The sequence below is a fragment of the Euwallacea fornicatus genome, chromosome 7 (genome assembly GCF_040115645.1).
Source record: "Euwallacea fornicatus isolate EFF26 chromosome 7, ASM4011564v1, whole genome shotgun sequence".
NCBI classification, from domain to species: Eukaryota; Metazoa; Arthropoda; class Insecta; order Coleoptera; family Curculionidae; genus Euwallacea; species Euwallacea fornicatus.
This window is the reverse complement of record NC_089547.1, coordinates 1,527,670-1,547,087: the sequence shown is the minus strand read 5'-3', so window position 1 is coordinate 1,547,087 and position 19,418 is coordinate 1,527,670. Positions and strand designations below refer to the sequence as shown.

At 36.3% G+C, this 19,418-nt stretch overlaps 1 protein-coding gene across 8 annotated transcripts in view; it reads right to left on the bottom strand.

The window, feature by feature from the left end:
* shep (alan shepard) overlaps positions 1–19,323 on the bottom strand; it is a 39,564-nt gene extending 20,241 nt beyond the window's left edge. For 2 of the 8 annotated variants that reach the window (XR_010732280.1, XM_066284262.1), the window contains exon 1: positions 12,757–13,032. Coding sequence is in view for 5 of the 8 variants with exons in the window: in XM_066284262.1 (XP_066140359.1) it covers positions 12,757–12,822 (66 nt within the window). In the remaining 3 variants the exon portion in view is untranslated. Of the gene's footprint in view, positions 1–5,168; positions 5,506–12,756; positions 13,033–18,919 lie in introns of those variants that run through there. The other 6 variants (XM_066284260.1, XM_066284261.1, XM_066284265.1 and 3 more) reach the window with 5 other exon arrangements.
* Between the last annotated feature and the right edge of the window lie 95 nt (positions 19,324–19,418).

The following is a 19,418-nucleotide window of genomic DNA, read 5'->3' as shown; positions in this document are numbered from 1 at the left end:
GTGAGAATAAATTAGTCACCCGTATATCATGCATTGGAGGAACAAAGCCTCGGCTATCATGGCGCAACTTCCTCTTATCCCATAATGGGCAGTAAGTGGTAATGCAATGAAAACGTAATGGTGGATGATTTCGAACAAGATTAGTCCATCTGATCGGGAAGAAAAGCCCTGATCGGAATTCGGGTGACGTCACACGCGATACGGAGAATTGGAATGTTGGAAGCGATCTGATCTGTTGACTGGCTGAATCATAGTGCAGGTGTTCCTTAGATTTACTCATTCATTGTTATCAAGCTTTTTCTTATACTTACTGCTCCTAAGCTTTACTAAACATTAATATGGTAATAAACAGCAATTTCTTCTTGCTTAAAAGTAGGAAACTTTAGTTGCGCGTGTGTGTCAGTAGTGAAGTTAACGTATTCCATCGACTGGGATGTGTCATCCAATATGCCACGATTGTCAAATAACTTCGTACGCCTGTTTTTGTCTATCATATAAAACAACATTAACCTTGGTAAACAACTGTCTATCAATAAATGTAGATAAAAATCCGACACAAATCATCGCATGAACTTTATGACCACGATGAAATGAGCCGTGAAAACCCCGTCACACTGGCACCATCTGTCGCCATAGAGTGGCAACACCGTGCCAAGTCAAGATGAGTCAGGTGGAGGGTTTTCGGAAACTACCAAATACCAAGAAAACGTCGAATTCTCATTAACCCACCCAGCACTTTCGAAATCCTTGAAGTCAAGTACATAACCTGCGCATTTTAAAAACCAAAAATATTACATTTTATGAAAGTGGTGAAATCTCACTTTACGTCGGAAAATGAACCGGTGTCATCAGACAATAGCCTCGCTTATCGAACGAACCTTGATAATAATAGTATTCTTTAATCGATTTCCAAAAATAAATATTAACGAGATGGTCTCCGGGCGTGTCGAGACAACTCGTTAAATGGCATGGAAATTTCGAATCTTCAGGCCAAAAACAAACCGTACTACTCGGCCACAGACATTTTACATTTCAACGCGGCCGTTGAACTTGCGAAAAGGTTGGTGGTACCGCAAAATTAAAAACGGCGATTTAATTTTATTGTATTAGAGTAATGACGGCTCTTACGGATCTATCTCTGAGCTTTGACCGTACAAGTGAAGTTGACGGTCAATGAGTCCCGTTGGGTATTGATTGGGCCAAATCCGAAGTCTACGGTCTTAGGTCTAGTCTTAGGAATAACAAACCCAGCAACACCGAGATGATTGAATTATCGCAGAGAGACAACAACAATAGTTAACCGTACAATAATAATTGTTTATGTACGACAATTTTCACGACTACAAAATAAAATGATGTAATTCAATTTTCTCGACCAAATCGCGCAATAATCTTTATAAGAAATGAAACTTACGGTTATGAAATATGTTAAGAGTTTTCTTGATTCTAACGAGTTTCACTCTTCCTAGAATCCTCTATATTCACCTTACATAATGAATAACTAAGAATAATACTTTACACCTAATGATTGCCAGAAAGGTTATTGTGATGTCATACGTTACCAATGACTTTTGAATAGTGCTAATATTACTGACATCATAATGAGTACTGTGCCATTTAGTTTCAGCGTTTAACATTATTTTATGTTTAAACTCGTTTCTTTTTTAGTAGCTAACGGTACGAATTCATGTTGTTCAAAAATGAAATAAGTTAAGAAATATCGATAATGAAAAAAGCCAACGAAATACCGCTTTTCGTATACCGTACAAAGAGCAGCAATTCTAGAATTCGTGAATTATTCATACCCTTCCTATGTTGGTAGGATATTTTGAAATCCAAAACTTCCCCGACGCTAGACAACACATTATCATTAAATAAATAACGGATGTGCCAACAAATTCTAGTACACTGCGCCGAGTCGAATTTAAAGTTTAAGTTTGCCACGACATGCGCGCAGTAAATAAATTTTACTTCAAAGTACTGATTTTTTTTTTAATGGGTACCTTTCATAAATCCGCATTTTAGACCATTTCTGTGGTTTCAACTCCATGTAACTAAAACATCCCGAGTAATGGCGGTGACCGCTGGCGAAGAACACAAGTGGATGTTAAGGCAAAGAACTAATTGTGAACTAATTAAGTGGCCATTAAAATAACGGATTTTTTAGCGGGTATGATCATCACCATTAGACATTAATCAGTGACCACGAACGCGCGATCCATCATCTGTAAGTAAGATTGCGCTTAATAAGGAAGTAATACGACTCGAGACATTAGTATTGCTATTATTATGCCCCAAGGAATTTCCTCTTCAAAAAAATAAGACTTTTATTTGTCCAAGATTACACAAATTAGATAAGTAGAGATTGCATTAAGAAACCAAAATTCTATGTATCTTTTTTTTCACTAAGTCTATATTTGTTGAACATTCCAAAAATTGTTTCCAAAAAGTCGATATTCGGAATATATCTAAATTTCCTAAAATGTCATGACGTATCTCAAAATGTAATAATATACATATAGAGTGTTTCACAAAAAAGTCAACTACGTTTATACTCATCGATTCTCGAACAGCTGCTTTTCGTCAAGTTTGCTATATTTTTTTAAAACCATCACTCCCCCGAATTTCACTAAATTATGTTAAACAGTGAACGATGCTCCAGACTTTTTCGACATTGTATATAATAAACCAGATTTTAATTGCCAGTTAGTATCATCTGACATAAAACTAAACTACAAGACTGAAACTAGGAAAATTTTGGGAAATACGGACCAAAAGGCTGAATCGCAGAGAGAAATGAATTTTCTGGGTGCAAAGTTACCAGACGACATTTTATGACCCTCCGGTTTGTCGATCGCTAGTTGCGAGTTTGGCCTTATATTAGTTTTCTTTGGTAGAAAAGAGTTGACAGTTAGACTGAAATAGGTATATGGGTACCAGTAATGGTATTATGTGTCGGCCGAAAAAAAAATGTCGATTGATGGCTAATACACAGGCTGTTCTGAATTTTCTTGGTCAGCAACAATCTCAAAACCCCGCAGAAGTGGAAGACCAACTTAATTGCAGAAGTTGCGAGATAGATACATAGATATGGGCCAAAAACCTAATAATATTTAACATTTTTGATTCTAAATGGTACTTGTATACATTGTTTTACTTCATCGCAAATTTTGAAGATTTTCATCGCGTGAAGTCACCTTTTCCAATGTTGCCCTGAGTTCTGAACTCTAACGTTCAAAATACGGCACTTTTTACACTTTCGACAGTTGTAATTTCTGAACGCTTTAAGTCACTTTGAAATGGTGTTTACGTAGTGTTCTAGTGTTTTAGAACGATTAATGGCATTAAGCTTGATTAAATGAGAATTGAACGGGAAATCTCGTTTGTACTGACTTTTACAATACAAGAGGTTACATTGTAGTTTGAGGAATTAAGAGGTAAATTAATATATCACATTTCCTGGTGATATGTGAAAAGAATTCCATTAGCGGACCTTTCATGTTTTAGAACAGTTGGAATTTTTTGAAAATTGTTATAAATATTTAGTTGTTTAGGTCTTGATTTATAATTTCTCTAGGAGATCAACAACATCATAAACATTATGGATACTATTCGTTAACGAGGGAACCAAAACAAATATTTAATATACTCAATAGATGGTAAATGTGTTTAAAATTTCTTAAATTTATTCTGTTTTATTAGTAATATTTAAGAAAAAGTACGTAAAGAAAAAAAAATTGTTTTGAATCCTTTGACATACCTATCCTAACACTTTCCTCCATAGTTATGAATCATCCTAAATAAGAAAATGTAAAGGGACGTTTCAGAAAAATCTTTTTCCCAAAAAGAAAGAAATTCCCCTATAATTATTTTTGCGGGATACACCATTAATGAGAATATTTTAGTCGTTATTGGTATTGATAAAAACATATACTCATTCGTGCAACATGCAAGAATAATAGATTGCTCTAGTACAATGTGGTAAGTTTGAGGAATTATTTTGATACATTCGTTTCATAACATCGTTTAAAATCTACACGACCTTTTTAATCATTTTAGCCACAACATTATTATTATTATTATTATGTAACGGCTCGTTTTGATAGAATTTGGAATATTTTAAGCACAATTCAGACAATTACTTAACATCAGAATATATCAAAGTAATTTAAGCTTCCGTTCAATTCTATGCGTGAATTTGGCGAGTAATATAATAATATACAAGGTATGAAAGAAAACGGGACATTATAAAACACGTATTTTCAAAAAAGAATTATTTTGGCAGAAATGTGACACGTTGAGACTTTTTTCTCGGTCCTTCTTAGCTTTTCTCCAACTGGAGGAAAACCCATTCCGAACCGTCAGGAATAGGAGAATACGCATATGGCGATCGGAACTCCTCGGACATATTTATTATGGTTTCTGACAACTTCAAATTGGTTTTCTGTGTTGTTGAACTCTGACAGCTCTTAGGAAGCTCATTATCTGTTCTTACACAGTTACTTCTTTATCGAATTTATCTTTACATTTATTTTTTTTACTTTTCTTCTGCCAGCACTGCAATGTCTGGATGGTTGCAAGCTTAACAATGTCTAGTAAACTTGCTAGAACGTCGTTACACAGAGACCACTGTATCAATAAAAACCTTTGAAGACCTTTTTAATTTTTTCCCCTGAAAGGTATTAAATTTAGGCCCATAAATCTAAACAAAATTATATTGTCTCGAATCGTAAATCGCATGTACCTTTCAAGAAAATTGCCAAGTAATATGTACTCATTCTATACGACATGCATGTTGTAATCTCGTTATCCATTATTTAAACTGTTGGCAACATATTGAATCGGACTATCAGGAAAAAAATACAGTTACAGCTTGATTATGATGTAATGATTCTGGTAATGGAATCGACAGACATTTGATGCTAAGAGTTGGGTATAACGGACCACAAACTACCGACAAAGATTCTCTTTCAATATTCGGATTGAGCCTCCCTTAGCTACCCCAGGGTGGTGCCCATTAATGCACACCTACAATATTGCCACGTAGTTAAAAGCTTGACGTGACTTCTCCATAAACAATAAACAAATTCGCCAACTAAAAAACGAATTAAATCACATACACAAATAAATCGCCGCCTTATCTGTATCATTCGGGGTTAGTCACTCACCTAGAAGTGCATTCAAAAAAACTGATAAACGAGAAAATATCCAGGATCGAATGCAGTAGCAGCTGAAGCCCGATCGAGACCAAGAATCTCACGAACAAAGACAACCCCCGATGAGCGGATTAAAAAAAATAAGAAATAAATGTAAAACTAAAAACAAAGCGAACGCGAGTCTCTGACACACAAACACATGCATAGATCACATGATCATTGGTATTCGGCCGAAGGTTGTGCACAGGAAATTCCGAGATGAACGAGCGAGAGCGGAAATCTCAAACCTCCGAACGCGGCCTTAGACCTTCAGTCCGACTTTCTAAACGGGAGAATTCAAACTAAAGGCAACGCGCTCACAATGCTGACAATGTGCGAATCTCGTCGCGCAGCCATTGCGGAACGACCTTAACAAGTGCGCCATGTTGCCGGTGTTGCCAATCTCCTTGGTTCTAGATTTAAGTACCAAAAATATGTATTTTTTCGCTGACCGTGAAATTCGAAAACAACTAAAAAAGGATAACTAATGCTACCACTTTCGGGACTTTCTATCGTTCTTTCCACGCGATAGCTTGAATCCATTTGAATATTCCGTGTCGCGTATTTTGGCCTTATTTACTCAAGACTCGAACCACCGTGCGGCCGTGAACTCCTTCGCGATTTCCAACTTAACGTCAGTTTCAAAAAATACATACAGGATGTCAGTTTTTGAAACTCAACCATCGGGATCTCGGCAACCATAAAAGGTACCGGGTCAGTTAAATTGGGGCAAGTTTGCATTATTTGAAGTTTCAGAACATGCCGTTTTAGAATTTGAAAAATCCGATGTGCTTCGGAGATATTGGAGAGTTAATATGGTGTATGTTAAGATTTGGTCTTGCAGTTTGTTGAAAATATTCAGAATTCGCTTTTTTTTGTAAAAAGTGCCATGGAAATGACAAAATAAGGAACAGGAAAATAAAAAAAACCTGATAAAGCTGCTCAAAAGTTTCGCTCTCCTCTTCCAAGGACTGCTCATGCGTCTCCTTAAATTCTACATTGATCTTAAAACACCCTATCTTAACTTGGACCTTAAAGATGCGCCTATCTTCCTTCACAGATCATTAATATCGGTGGCCATAGATTTATAAATGAAGTCTTTAATAGTTCTCCATAAATAATAATCTAATGGGGAAAGATCTGGTGAACGCGTCGGCCAACGTATGTCTCCATTGTTTGAAATGACTCTACCGGGAAATATTTCAGGCAAATAATCAGCCACTCTCCAAACGTCATGTGGCGGAACACTATCTCGTTGGAACCAAAGGTTATTCAAGCGGTTGATGCAAACGTTATCAATGCAATTTTTAAGGAAGGTCCTGAAAAATTGCCAAGATCGATTTGTAGTGTTTTCAAATTTTAAAACGGCATATCTTTGAACTCCATTTGCGCACTTTCGCATCCACTGGTGTTGTCTCCGTGTCTTCTTCGGATGTTTAAGAGAAAAATTTATATTCCTGTAGGGCATTCACTTACGTTGCTATTTTCTTAAATCAGCTCCGCAAACAACAACTTTTTCTATTATAATTACTACTTAAAAAACAAAACAAAACACTCTAAATATTGATATTTAGAAAGACTCCTAACGAGACGTCGATAGACTACGACAAACGGCCGATCTTGTAAGCAAGAGGTCAAAACCCAAACCATTTGAATTTTCTCGCCAATTTCACACATAAAACTGCAAAACTTCGATTTCCTAGGATGTTTCGCATTACCGCATTGTAAAACTCCGAAAGAGCCCCGCTCGGACGTTGTGAAATTTTTTGCTTGCAGGTTCTGAGCATGTTCGCTTCTAATTAAACAGAATCTTGTACGGTCATTTAAATTCCTATTGAAAAGACTGATATTATTCTTTAATTAGTCCGGTCTTCTCAACCTCAGTGAAATTTAAATTTAAACGTGCACCGACTCCACGTGACCGGAACCATTCATTGACGTCAGAGACTTAAAACAGCACACATCCTTTTTTTCAATGAGTGTATTCAACCCGCGAAACGGCATTAGTCCCCTCTTGTGTCTATAGATGTTTTTTTCCATAGGAAGGAAGTATTTACGGACGGTTGTCCTCAGTTTTTCGATCGCAAGAAGGGAGGTAGTACAAAATCGAAAAGCGATCAGCTATCAACGAAATTAATAATGGCCGACAACCTCGGCTGGCATCTGTGTCACTTACTGTAATCGCATACCGGACATTCTTTCTTAGGTTCTTGGCTTCGGTCGAGAAGGTCCGATTTCTGTTCTTGGCAGGAACTAGTAGTGGATGACCGGTGCGGCCTCTCGTCTAATTGCGGTCACCACATATTCGTCAAAATGGACATTTTGCAGGGGGACATCGGAAAATGTCTCGATGTATCAAAAAAAGAACGGCCTGTGCTTCCAGCGGCCCGAAAAACAGCTTTCTGCGCCTGCGGATTTGCCTGACGCGGACAAAACCCACAGGGAGTTTTTAGGTTCACATACTCGTCAAAATGGGCACTTCGTAGCGCGACGAAAGTTTTGACCGTTCAAGAAATATTGCTTCAGCCGGTTTGACCTTCTGAGAAAAAAAAATTCTGCGCCTCTATGCAGGCGAATGGTAACTTCCCCTAGCTGTAAATTACGTTTCGAATACGTGAGATTTTCTAGTTAAACTCGCTCGAAAATTGCAGATTTAAATCCACCGAGGCTGAACTCTTCGAATTTTTGCGGTTATTCAACGCAGAAACAGTATGCACAAAGAAAACCTAAGGAATAAATACGTAAATCCATTTAAAGCGTCTTGCTTTGATAGTTTCTTTTTAGTAGGAATTTTAGATTTAATATACTACGAGCATGTTGTTTGAAATATTGTGATTTCCTTTCTATTGTCGAGGCGACAAAGCGACTGCAATTTTAGGAACCGAAAACTACCTGTGTTCTCGGTCCTATCTAGGGTCAACAACTGGGAGAAATAGTTCCATACAAGGTCTGTGCAAGGCTTCTATCTAGTTTTAATTTTACTTTCAGACAGAACAATATAGCGTGAAATCAACACAACACAGGAATAATAAAAAGGCAGCTAACGAAACAACGATCGATCGAGAGGTACAAGAATATGCTGCGGTGAGTATCAAATGTGATCAAGCTATGGCTGGTGTTGGACGCCAGCAAAATCGACCTGGATCAACACGTAATTACGCCACTGAATTTGACCATGCTCTCTTCCTTAGGAAGAATCAAATGGCGCGGATTTTTGCCGTTTTGTTATCACAAAATCTGACCCGTGTCTCATTATCGATATGAATCGGGAGAGTGATTCGAATGTGGTGCCTGCACCTTTTCTGTAATTAACAGTAGCAAATCTAGGGGTAGATGGGTTGGAATGCAAAGGAAATTCGTATGGGTCCTTGGCCTCGAGTCACAATATCGAAACACAGCGCCCAGTATGTACCTGAATGTTTAAGGGCTCAAAAATGTATACCATTAAAGAAATGGGTTTTGCAGTTTACCAAAGTCGATTAAAATCGAATTATAATTAAAATCTAATTTTAAAAATTCCACCCCAGCACATTAAGTTTTAGGTGAAATATCTTTATTTGCACCCGGACCTTTCAAGGGCCAACATTAATGCAGTACTACCTGTAATTAGCCTTTTAACTAACCCTGCTTTACTTCATCTGTGTGAACAGAAAAAAAACAAAAACAACCTCTTTCCCCTCCCCGTTTTTAGAACTTTTCCGACCATTATCGATTGTTTAAGTTTACAAAGCAATGAAGGGACTAATTGAGATTTAATATGCCTATGTCAGAACAGATTTATCTAAGCCACGTAATGACTTTTCGAATTTTCATTATCAACAAGCCAGTCAATAAGGCGAGAGGGACGTCCGGTGGACAAATGCACTTATCTCGTTAAGATAATATAGACACAATGGTCCAATAGTGATGTGCTAGACGTTTTGCCAATGATAATGATACGACTATGGGAAAATAATGCAGTCATAAAGATATTTGTTCATAATTGAAATGGAACCTTTACAAAGAATTCGTATTAATCGTAAGATGACTGGTGTCCCAGAGATATACCAAGAGGTACACAAAGAACACATTTAAACGTGTGATATACTCAATGTAACATATCATAATGGAGACAATTCAGGGGGCGGTAGTACTCTACAAGATAATAAAAAAATGATAATATACCCGTGGTCAAAAACGCACCATTTTGGATATATAGAATGACAAAATTTGATATTTTTTGTTACATTTTGCGGTTTTCTCGCGTATGCTATCATTTAAATTTTTGAAAATGCAAAACGTTAAAAATCAAAACATAATTATTAAAATGGCTGAAACTCAACCATGACATCTTACAATTATATTGTAAAATGGAATAGGTAGACGGGATTTTCTTAACTTGCATCGAGATATTTTTGCAAATTTTGCGAAAACTGTCTAAGATAGGAAAACGCTGCAAGACGTCAAAAATCTAAAGAATTGAAGAACGAATTAAATGTTTTAAATTCTTTTGCAGAATACTATTGGCCCTTGATATTTTTCCACGATAATATGTTACACCCTGTATATGTACATTAAATATTGATCATTATCGATTTATACTCTGAAATCTGGGAACCACAACATACCCATGCATATTCTCTGTAATTCCGAAATAATAATGAATATCGAAGTCAAAGAACTACTACTTCGATACTATCAGTTTGATCCAGCTGTTCTAGCGGGTCCGGATATAAAAGATTAACGTGCAATAAGTAATTCGAGCAAGTGAAACTGACCCATTCCAATCCAACCTGCGTTTTATTAACGACCCAACGAAGCGTAATTTTGCAACCGAACCCGGATGCTCTCCTCGTACAGTAGAAACTACGCCTTGGGGCCCCGTTTTGCAATTTTATTAATGACGAAGCCGTGAGAGATCGATAGTTCTATCCTATTCATAATTACTTTTCTCTTTTAGATGAACGTGAACATTCAGATCGCGGAATGCAGAAAAAAAAACAGAATGGGAGGTTTCCATGACTGAAGCTCGAGATCGTAGATGTGACGTGAAACCTTAAGTTCTTGCCAGAGTAGATGTATGATGAGGGGCGCGAGTTCGGTTAATTCAGCGTTTTAAAGCTCAATTTGAAGGAAATGCAAAAATATGAAACCCGGTAAGACTGATGTTAACTTTTTTTTAAATTTTATTTAACTGGGAACTGTTCCGGTGAACTCGCTACTAAAAATATTAACAAACTGACAAAGTAACAAACATTTCACAACCTAAAAACGCATATGAGGTATTCGACCAATCACCTACATAGAAAGAACTGGACGTAATAAATAAACATAGCCGACATTTCGCTTAAATTAGTCCAATTTTTTGGCTGAAAAACCGCTATGTATAGGTGTTCTTATGACATAAAGATATGGGAATTGAAATAGATATTGAATGACAATAATTGACATGACAATTTGCACCTTAGAATCATTTAGCATACTCAAGATAGGGCAAAAGACGTAAGAAGTCATCAGGGTGTCACCTTGAGGGAAAAATTACTGGTAAATTTTCATATAAACCTATCGGAAAAATACAAGAATTTGGTGAAATTTAGGCAAATTTATAGAAATATTGGTGATTTCTTTAGACACGCGAAAGTATTTAAAGGTATTTAATCAGACACATACATAGGTCCATACTGCGACGTCCCGTAAAAAAGAATATAGGGATAAAGTTTTGGGGACATGGGGATCGCATAAAAGATAACAGATACGGACTCGGTTAAGTAGGAAAACAAATGTGCATTTAAGGAAGTTGCACGATGCAAATGATCTACAAAATTATTTTCGGTTTTTCACTTATTTCAGTTATAGTAAGAAATAGATAAAAATAAAAACCACATATTAGTTGCAGTTATTTAGAAGTATTTTATATAAAATTTTCGTTTCTGGCACCAGTCGGTAGAGCTAATTGACCTCTTCAGCTGCCATTAGAAATCCTCCCAACTGTCGCATGTGACATCTACGACGCCATATTGAATTTAATCTTAAATGGCAACTAAAACATCACCACATGACTATCAAATTAGTTTTTTTGAAAAATATGTGATTTTATAGACGTTACTTAAACGGTTTTCACTTCATAAAGGAAAAAAATATATTTTCAGAATATCATTTCAATTTGATGTTTGTAACTTAATTTGCAGGAAAGTTGTGAATCGAGTGAACGATTTGAAACGATCTTGAAAAATTAGCAAGGTTATTACCGTCGGAGAAGAACAACTAGTAACACCGACGCATATAAAATTATACATTTTTGGAAACAATTCTATTAATTCAGTAGACTGGTGATAAATTTCGGTCCGGCATATTTCCTAGGATATATAAAACCTCCATCTCTCTTTCTATCTTTCGCCCTTCTCTCAGACACCAACAGAAACTAATTAACAACTAAAACTATTTAACCAAGTCATTAACATTGGCATATGTCGAACAGGTTATGTTTTGATTGCTATTGCGTAACCATCGTGAAGGGTGCCAATTTGCATGGCACTGCATTACACAGTCTACCAACATGCACCACGGTCCACGTCATGTGTGCGTAAATGTGCTACGTAGCGTAAATTATTTAAAATATTCCCTAGTCTTAACACGCTCATTTACAGGCGAGCTTACGGGTTTTTGTAATTTCCAAGGTCGCGGCGCTTAATACATATTTCTATACTGGGCGCCACAATTGTGTTGACCTGTCGGCTGACTATAGATTTCTTGAATAAAAATAATTACAACTTTGATAATACCATTTTTCAATTTGCAGTTCGACATACGGTGCGTTACTACAACGTTCAGTAAAGGAGGCACAACTGTCAGTTGACCTAAGGACAACTGTCAGTTGACCTAAGGACAACTGTGCGATTGCAGATGAGGGTGACACTTTCAATCATAGTTACTTTTGACTGTAAGTTTTACTTCACATATAGTTTTAGTACGACATTGAAAAACAAGCACTTTCCACCATTTTGTGATTAATTGATTGACGTACTTTTTTCTAGCACCCTGTATGCTGTAAATGCTGTTGATTTGTTGATTCAATTGTATGTATCACTACTTTCAGGCAAGAGATAAGTACCGTTAATCTTCAAATACGCATACAGACAATCCAACACACAAGCATAGCAGAAAACTGATAGAGATAAAAGAATGTTAAAGTGATTTAAAACCATAAATAACATAAAAGTTAGATAGAATCAGTTAATTATGAATATTAAGAAATGTTCTCGCGAAAACATACAAGCATGATTTCATGCTTCCGGATGTGACAGCCGCCCATAGATACCTGTATAGTTCTATGGGAAACCGCAATAAGGTTACAAAAAAAAAACTGACATATGGATGGCGACCGAATCGAAACGAGTCGAATGTAGCACATATGCAAAAATGCAAGTTGCAAATGCGTATTAGGCGAGTTGCAAATCATGCAAGTCTCTAGTTAAACTTAAACAATAATAAATGAAACTCTTCAAGTGCTTCGGGCAGCCGCTTGGTACTTTTGGGACGGCTGGTAAAAGGAGGTGACCGATCGGGTACATTACCAACCTACCGTCATCTTATTGTAATTAATCTTATTCCTAGGAGTCGCAGTGCTACTATCCATTCGAACCGCCATAGTAGAAAGAAGTATCACAGATTAGGTTGCATCAATAAGTCAGGGTGTGTCTGCGGTCTAGGTGAGGGTCATCGCACACTAGTCAGAGGTCATTTCGCGGCACTTTCCGATTGTTTTTGAATACCGTGAGTTTCGGGGACCGGTCTATTGGCCGCCCGAGATCGCATCCACGACGGATTTCGTTCGCCACTCCCCTCGTTTTTAATCAGTCACAGACACCATTTTGGATTCGGCTGGCCGGCCGTCGCGGATGGTTCCTGCCGTCGCCGCGAGGGGACGCCGCTTCCTGCGACGCCTCCACCGCGCACTGACCGGTATATCCGCGGGTTGATGTGCCCGCGTCCCGACGGCTCTGTCCCCGTCCCTGGTTTTATATACCAAGGAGAGTTGGAAAGTTATCAAACGGGATTTCAACATGGTAATTAAGCTAAAAAACTCATTCCCTTCAAGAGTTTCTATGGACGACATTATTTGAAATTTGATCTTCTTGCTTTTACTTAATAAAGCGCAAAAACACTTTCATGAACATTTTCATTGAGAAAATGCGTAACAATTTGTAGCCGCGTACATACATATGCAAGATACTTCATATTTTACTTGAGAAAATTTAATAGACGATAAAACGCAGAAAAAAATTCACTCAAAGTTGAATAATTTAAAACTTCTTTGCTCAAACACAAAGTGTCAAACTTTCAAAATTCTTTTTTTTTTGTCAGTAGCTTCTAAAGTTTTTAAGATAGTTTAAATAGAATTAACTTTAGCAGTCGTGGTCACGACGAACTCCTTATTCCCAACTCTAATAGTTTCTCAAGATAACAACACAAAACCATGGAAATTTTCAGACTTTTACAGTCTGGACGTTCACGAGGGTTTACGACAGAGAAAAGCGGATTATACTATCATTATCCTAGTTTCAAAAGCTTTATTAAACAATCTTCATTTTTGAATTTTCAAGATTTCAAAAAGTCAAAAATAAAAAAAAATTGGAGTCCTAAACCTGCAGTACAAAAGTGCAAGTCATCTTGCTTCAACCTTGAATGGTTTCTGTTCGCAGCCCTTTAAAAAGTAAAAAATGTCGATTTTTCAAAGTCATTACGTTTTGGATGCTCAAAACGTGCCTCAAATACAGGCGTTATCCTTCAAAAATATTATGATATCGTTTGCTTCGACTACATCTTACAACAGAAATGATTTTTAAAGTGTTTTTCCTGGTCACACCCATAAATAAGATTTTTGTTTGAACTTGTAGCAATTAGATGATGCATAATGGCAGTGCGAGAACATACCATCCCTTTTTCACAGTGGATATGTAAATTTTTTCTTGATTTTAATATCTTTTTCCAACTTTCTCATCAAAGAAATTGAAAGTTTTTCATGTACGTGCTTTCCTAAGTAAACCCCTGTTTCCAGATCCCAAATTCCTGCATCCAACCCCCCCAAACTAAGAAATAATTCCACAGCTGTCCTCTGATGGCACAGTCGCTGCCCCAGCGACGTCTAGACTCCAGATCCGAAAGGGCTTTAACCCTTAGCCGGTACGATGCGGAAGCTGTCTGCAGGCTGACGCCCTCTTCGGCTTACACGAATAAATCTCGCTTTAAAAAATTCACCCACCACATTTCCAGTGATATGGTAACTATTTTTAGACTGATGGCCACATTAACAGCCAGGAATTGTTGTCTTATTAACTCTATACAGGTCCCCTAAAAGATCCCGGCTCTTGTGCCCGATTGAATGACACTTCCGCTTATGGGGGATTGTAAAAGACGATGTGTTCACAATTTCCATAATATTTAAGAATGTAGAAAGCTGCGGTCGAAAGTCACCAAAATAAGCAATTTTGGGAACGTCGCGACCTACCCCGAATAAATAGATCGACAAAACGACTGCGCAGCAGACTTTCACCCGAAGAGACAAGATCAGGGTAGCGGGCGAGGCCATCGACCTGGGCGTTGCATCGGGTTATTATTTGGAATTAAGCGAGGAATCGATGATTCGATATAGTTTTTGGCAACTTTTTCTTCTGGAAAGAAATCTCAATAACTCAGTTGTATAGCACCTGTGAGCAGCATCAAATCACACTCGTACAACGAAAAATCTTAGCAAGGTCACTACCTCCTCCTCTTAAAGTGTAAAATACTTCTCAAGATGCTGAATGTGTATCCATTGGGAAATTCAAGTTGAGCCTCGAATCGAGTATGTGCTCAACGCGCTGCCTCGGAAAAGCATCCAGATATTCGATTTTCCCACATCAGGAAGCCAGACTGCACCGCGTACTTTGATTTATCTTCGTGCAGTTGCCATGGATTATCGATTTTCGTTTGTTTCCTGGAAACTTACGCTACGAAATGAATTCGTTTGTGGGCGCTCCGATGACGTCCATACATATTTATCTATAAGGATATTATTGGATAGCTTGTTGGAGGGCTTAAAACAAATGAGTACCATTAATCAATTTTATGAAGTTTGTCTTGAATTAAATGATTAATATTTAATATTTCTAGGTAGAAAATCATGGTTTACATTGAAATGCAGGTGCTGTACTTCTGCGTTAATAAAGGACAGTGACAGCGGTTGAATTTGGCATATGAAAAAGGTAAATATTTTACCATATGTTTTATTTCTTTGCAATCATTCAATCAACCACTCAAAAACTTATGAAGAATTCGGACACCCGCACCAGTGCGTGAGTATAGCCAGCGAAAGCTATCTGAACCTCGAATCACACTTTTAACATGTTACCAAACCTCATAATAAAACTAAAAACGAAAAAAAATTGGCCACATTGTCACACTGCGTCTGTTCTGGCACGGGTGCTCGAATTGCCCATTAGAAACACCAGCACATGCCGTGACACATGCCTCACAAAATAGGGCGCTGGCCCAACACGATTTACAGTTTAGAATAGACCTCACAGCTGCATGGAGATATTGATCCAAAGTGGATAGATACCTATATCGATCTTTCAGGCAGAATATTTTTATCCAAGTAACTATCCACAATCAGAAGAAAATCTTAACTATCGGTCATTTATGAAAATGGTATTTTCAATTTTTCTGCTTTGCTCTTCTGTTCAATCGGTATTTCGGTTCGTATTGATATTTTCGATAAATATTGAAAATCCTACAGCGTCGGAAAAGAAAATGACGTCATAAGCCCGTGCCCAGCTTAACATTTATTAAATATCTATAATAAGGTGGTATCCGTGATGAAAAAAGGCGGGGAATATGAAATCCCAACCTCAATATGTGAAACTAAACAACAACAGTTGACGATCATTTCACAGATAGTGACTGATAATTTAATTCCTATGCCATTAAGCATAAATATTTTTATCTATGTTTAAATAAATGTCCATACGCAGGGTGTTCGAATTTTTTTGGAAAAAAATTATATGCAAACCTTATTGAGATACACTTAGTTCTCTTCAATCTGATGATAGATTTAGCCGAGTTAGTTGAATTTCGCAATTTTTTTAATTTCGGCAGATCTTCTCAAAAATGAAATGTATCGATAACTTTACTTTTTATAAAAATGGATTATAATCAATAAAAACATTGTAAAATAATATAAATGGTTTCTTGACCTGATCCACTGTTATTCCAAGGTATCCGCGAATCAACAAATCGAGATATCGGGGTAACTTATCAATAACACGTTTTGATAAACTTCCTGTACTGAGAGAACTAAAAGCAATACAGGAATGCGGTTTCCGCTAATAATTTTTTCTTAAAAATCGATTCCAAAACACATCGTATAGTTTTTTTAACAATTCGTCCAGAATGTGAGAAAACCCAACGCATTTAGACCAACCTGTAGATGAATATAAGAATAACATCCGGCTTAGAAAGGGTGGACGCCTCCTACGCGCCCTATACCCTTAAGAAATGTGTCGTCGATGAGTATCGTCTTTTATACAGAAATTCCTAGTAGTCTTTTGGAGCCATTAGTAATAAATATCCCTTAGTTATAATATACCAGCTTGGACCCTTAAATATTCGGCCTCGCCTAGTGACTATGTGAATACGGCTTACGCAGTGATAGACAACTTATTAGTACTATTAATTCTTAAAAAGGTCAAATTTAATATTTTTAAAATTTACGCAAGGATAGGTAAAATGAAAAATTTCATAATAAAAGGTTTAATAATATTTCTATTATTATACCTACTTCTGTGTAAACGGTAAAAATTCCTAACTTCAATTATTTCTCCTACAAAATAAATCTTCTATTCACTTAAGGAGGTTGAAGAAAAACCCTTGGAATGGTGTGGGTCACAACAAGAGCGTATTAAAAGGTCTTTCTTAGAATTTATGTCCAAGATTGTTTAAAGGTTTAGTTGTACAGGGTATAACTAATTAGATGGTTTTACAACGTATCTATATTATTGACGGAGATAGTGATTTAGGGTTGTCGTAAGCTTGTGCTCGATTTTTATGTAACCAAAACTGACACTGATAGAAAATTCATCGTTATCTCGGTTTCCTAGATGCAAGATATTTAAAAAGTCAGCATTTTGAAACCCCTCTGTATTTCATTCAACAAAGTATTGATAAGGTGAAAACCAGATTTTAATAGTTTTTGCTGTAAAATCCAGTGCCGTAGTAGTTGTTTCTGAATCCTTCGCTAAACTGCAATGCATTAAAATTATGATTTTTGAAATAGGACATCCTATATATTATTAAATACTTTAAGTCCTATTACTAATGGCTTCTAAAAAAAAAACAAAAAAATTACTCAGATATGTAAACGTAGAACAAAAATAACAAAACCAAATGGACGTTAATAATAATAATGAGAGAAAAAAACGTAATTCTACATATTCTGAGGTCTGATTGTTGAATGACATGGTATTTGTCCTAAGAGCTTCAGTCATTATCTAACTGTTTTTCCATCTCAATTGACATATGTATGTTTGATTTTTTCCCTTTCTTTTAAGTTATCTTTGTAAAATATTTTAAGACTTATATTTTGAAGAATATTTCTAGCCCATTAAATATCTTAAGTAAGACTACTTGGCCTTTAGTAGTGGGTGTCACATATCAAATGGTTTTCCAGGCTATCTCAAGAGTTATTGATAAACTGTGTTTTAAATAACTTTAATATATTTCATTTGTTCAAAAAAATATAGATTCTCAAAATTCTTTAAAAAAAAAATAAACATATGCCAATCCAGATGAAAAGTTAGATAATGAGACTTTGAATAAAAACCAAGTTATTCAACAATCAGACATCAGAATATTTGGAATCCCCTTTTTTCCTACTTATTGTTATTAACTTCTATGTAGTTTTGTAAGTTTTTTTTATCAGTATTTGCATACCTGCAAATTTTAAAGTGTTTTTATATATATGTTAGTTATTTAAGTTAACCTTGTTTCATGTTATATGTATTATCAAGATTAGAAATTATCCAAATAATCTTAAATAGTGGTGTGCTGTAGAAACTTTTATTCAAAATAATTTTTTCCCATTTAAATTTAAATTCAAGTCTCAAGAGAACATTCTCAGGAAATTCTCTTTTACTGAGAATATTCTTGAGGAATAATCTCCCATAGATTGTTCTTGAGAATTTTACATGACTATAACAAAGTAATGATAGGCACTGAATTCAATCTCTGAACTGAAGATTATCATATGATCGAAAGCTTCAACAATTCAACCTTATAGAGGCAAACAAGAACGATGATTTTGTTTAGTAATTGATATTAATATTCCAATACTAACTGATAAGATCAAGGAGTTTTTGGACATTGGAGTAGAGCTCAAGTAATCTCTGCTAGAAACAGAGCCTACTTTTACTTAGTTTAAAAATGAGCTATATCATGGGATGTCCTATATTATGTGCCGTAAACAGACAGATCGCAAAATAACTAAAAATACATTATGCACTAGGCACATAGACTCAACCTTGTGGTCTATGAATTCTGGAATAACTCTAGTGGAAGTACCTAGTAAGTACTTACATAAGTACCTATGCATATTTTACAGAGTTGATCACAAAACCATCCATTGGGACATTATAAAGCAAACATTCGAACACGGGAACTTCTCAATTGCCAAAGACAAAACGATATGTGTAATTCTGGTTAAGACTTACCGTGTTTGATTCCTGGATGCCTTGGACCGAAATTTTGACTATAAATTAGAAGGCACTTTCCGGCGGTTCTATTCCACGACACAAAATCAATGGAACGAAAAAATAACGTAAAATCACGGAAAATTCAGCAAGAATGCATACGCCCTCCCGAATTTGACAGATGTCAAAACGCCCCAAATAAAAATATTTTCGCCGAAACCCGAAGGAGACAAATCTTTTAAAGAAGTTTGTGTAGATTTTAGAGTAAGCGATACTGCCCGGAACGCACTAAGTCGAGTGAAAAACTTTGAATAAAAGAATTTTTGCAACCCGAACAGCATCCGACATTTCTGTATGATTCTGTAACGTCATAAAGGCATACAAGAAAAAGATGCAAAATGCAACTGGAACGGTACACGGTATGCGCATATGAAGGAGAACGTCAGCTGGATAACTGACTTTTACTTACTAATTCATTTGAAAAAGATTACACTTCCCCAAACCTATTGCGTTACTCTAC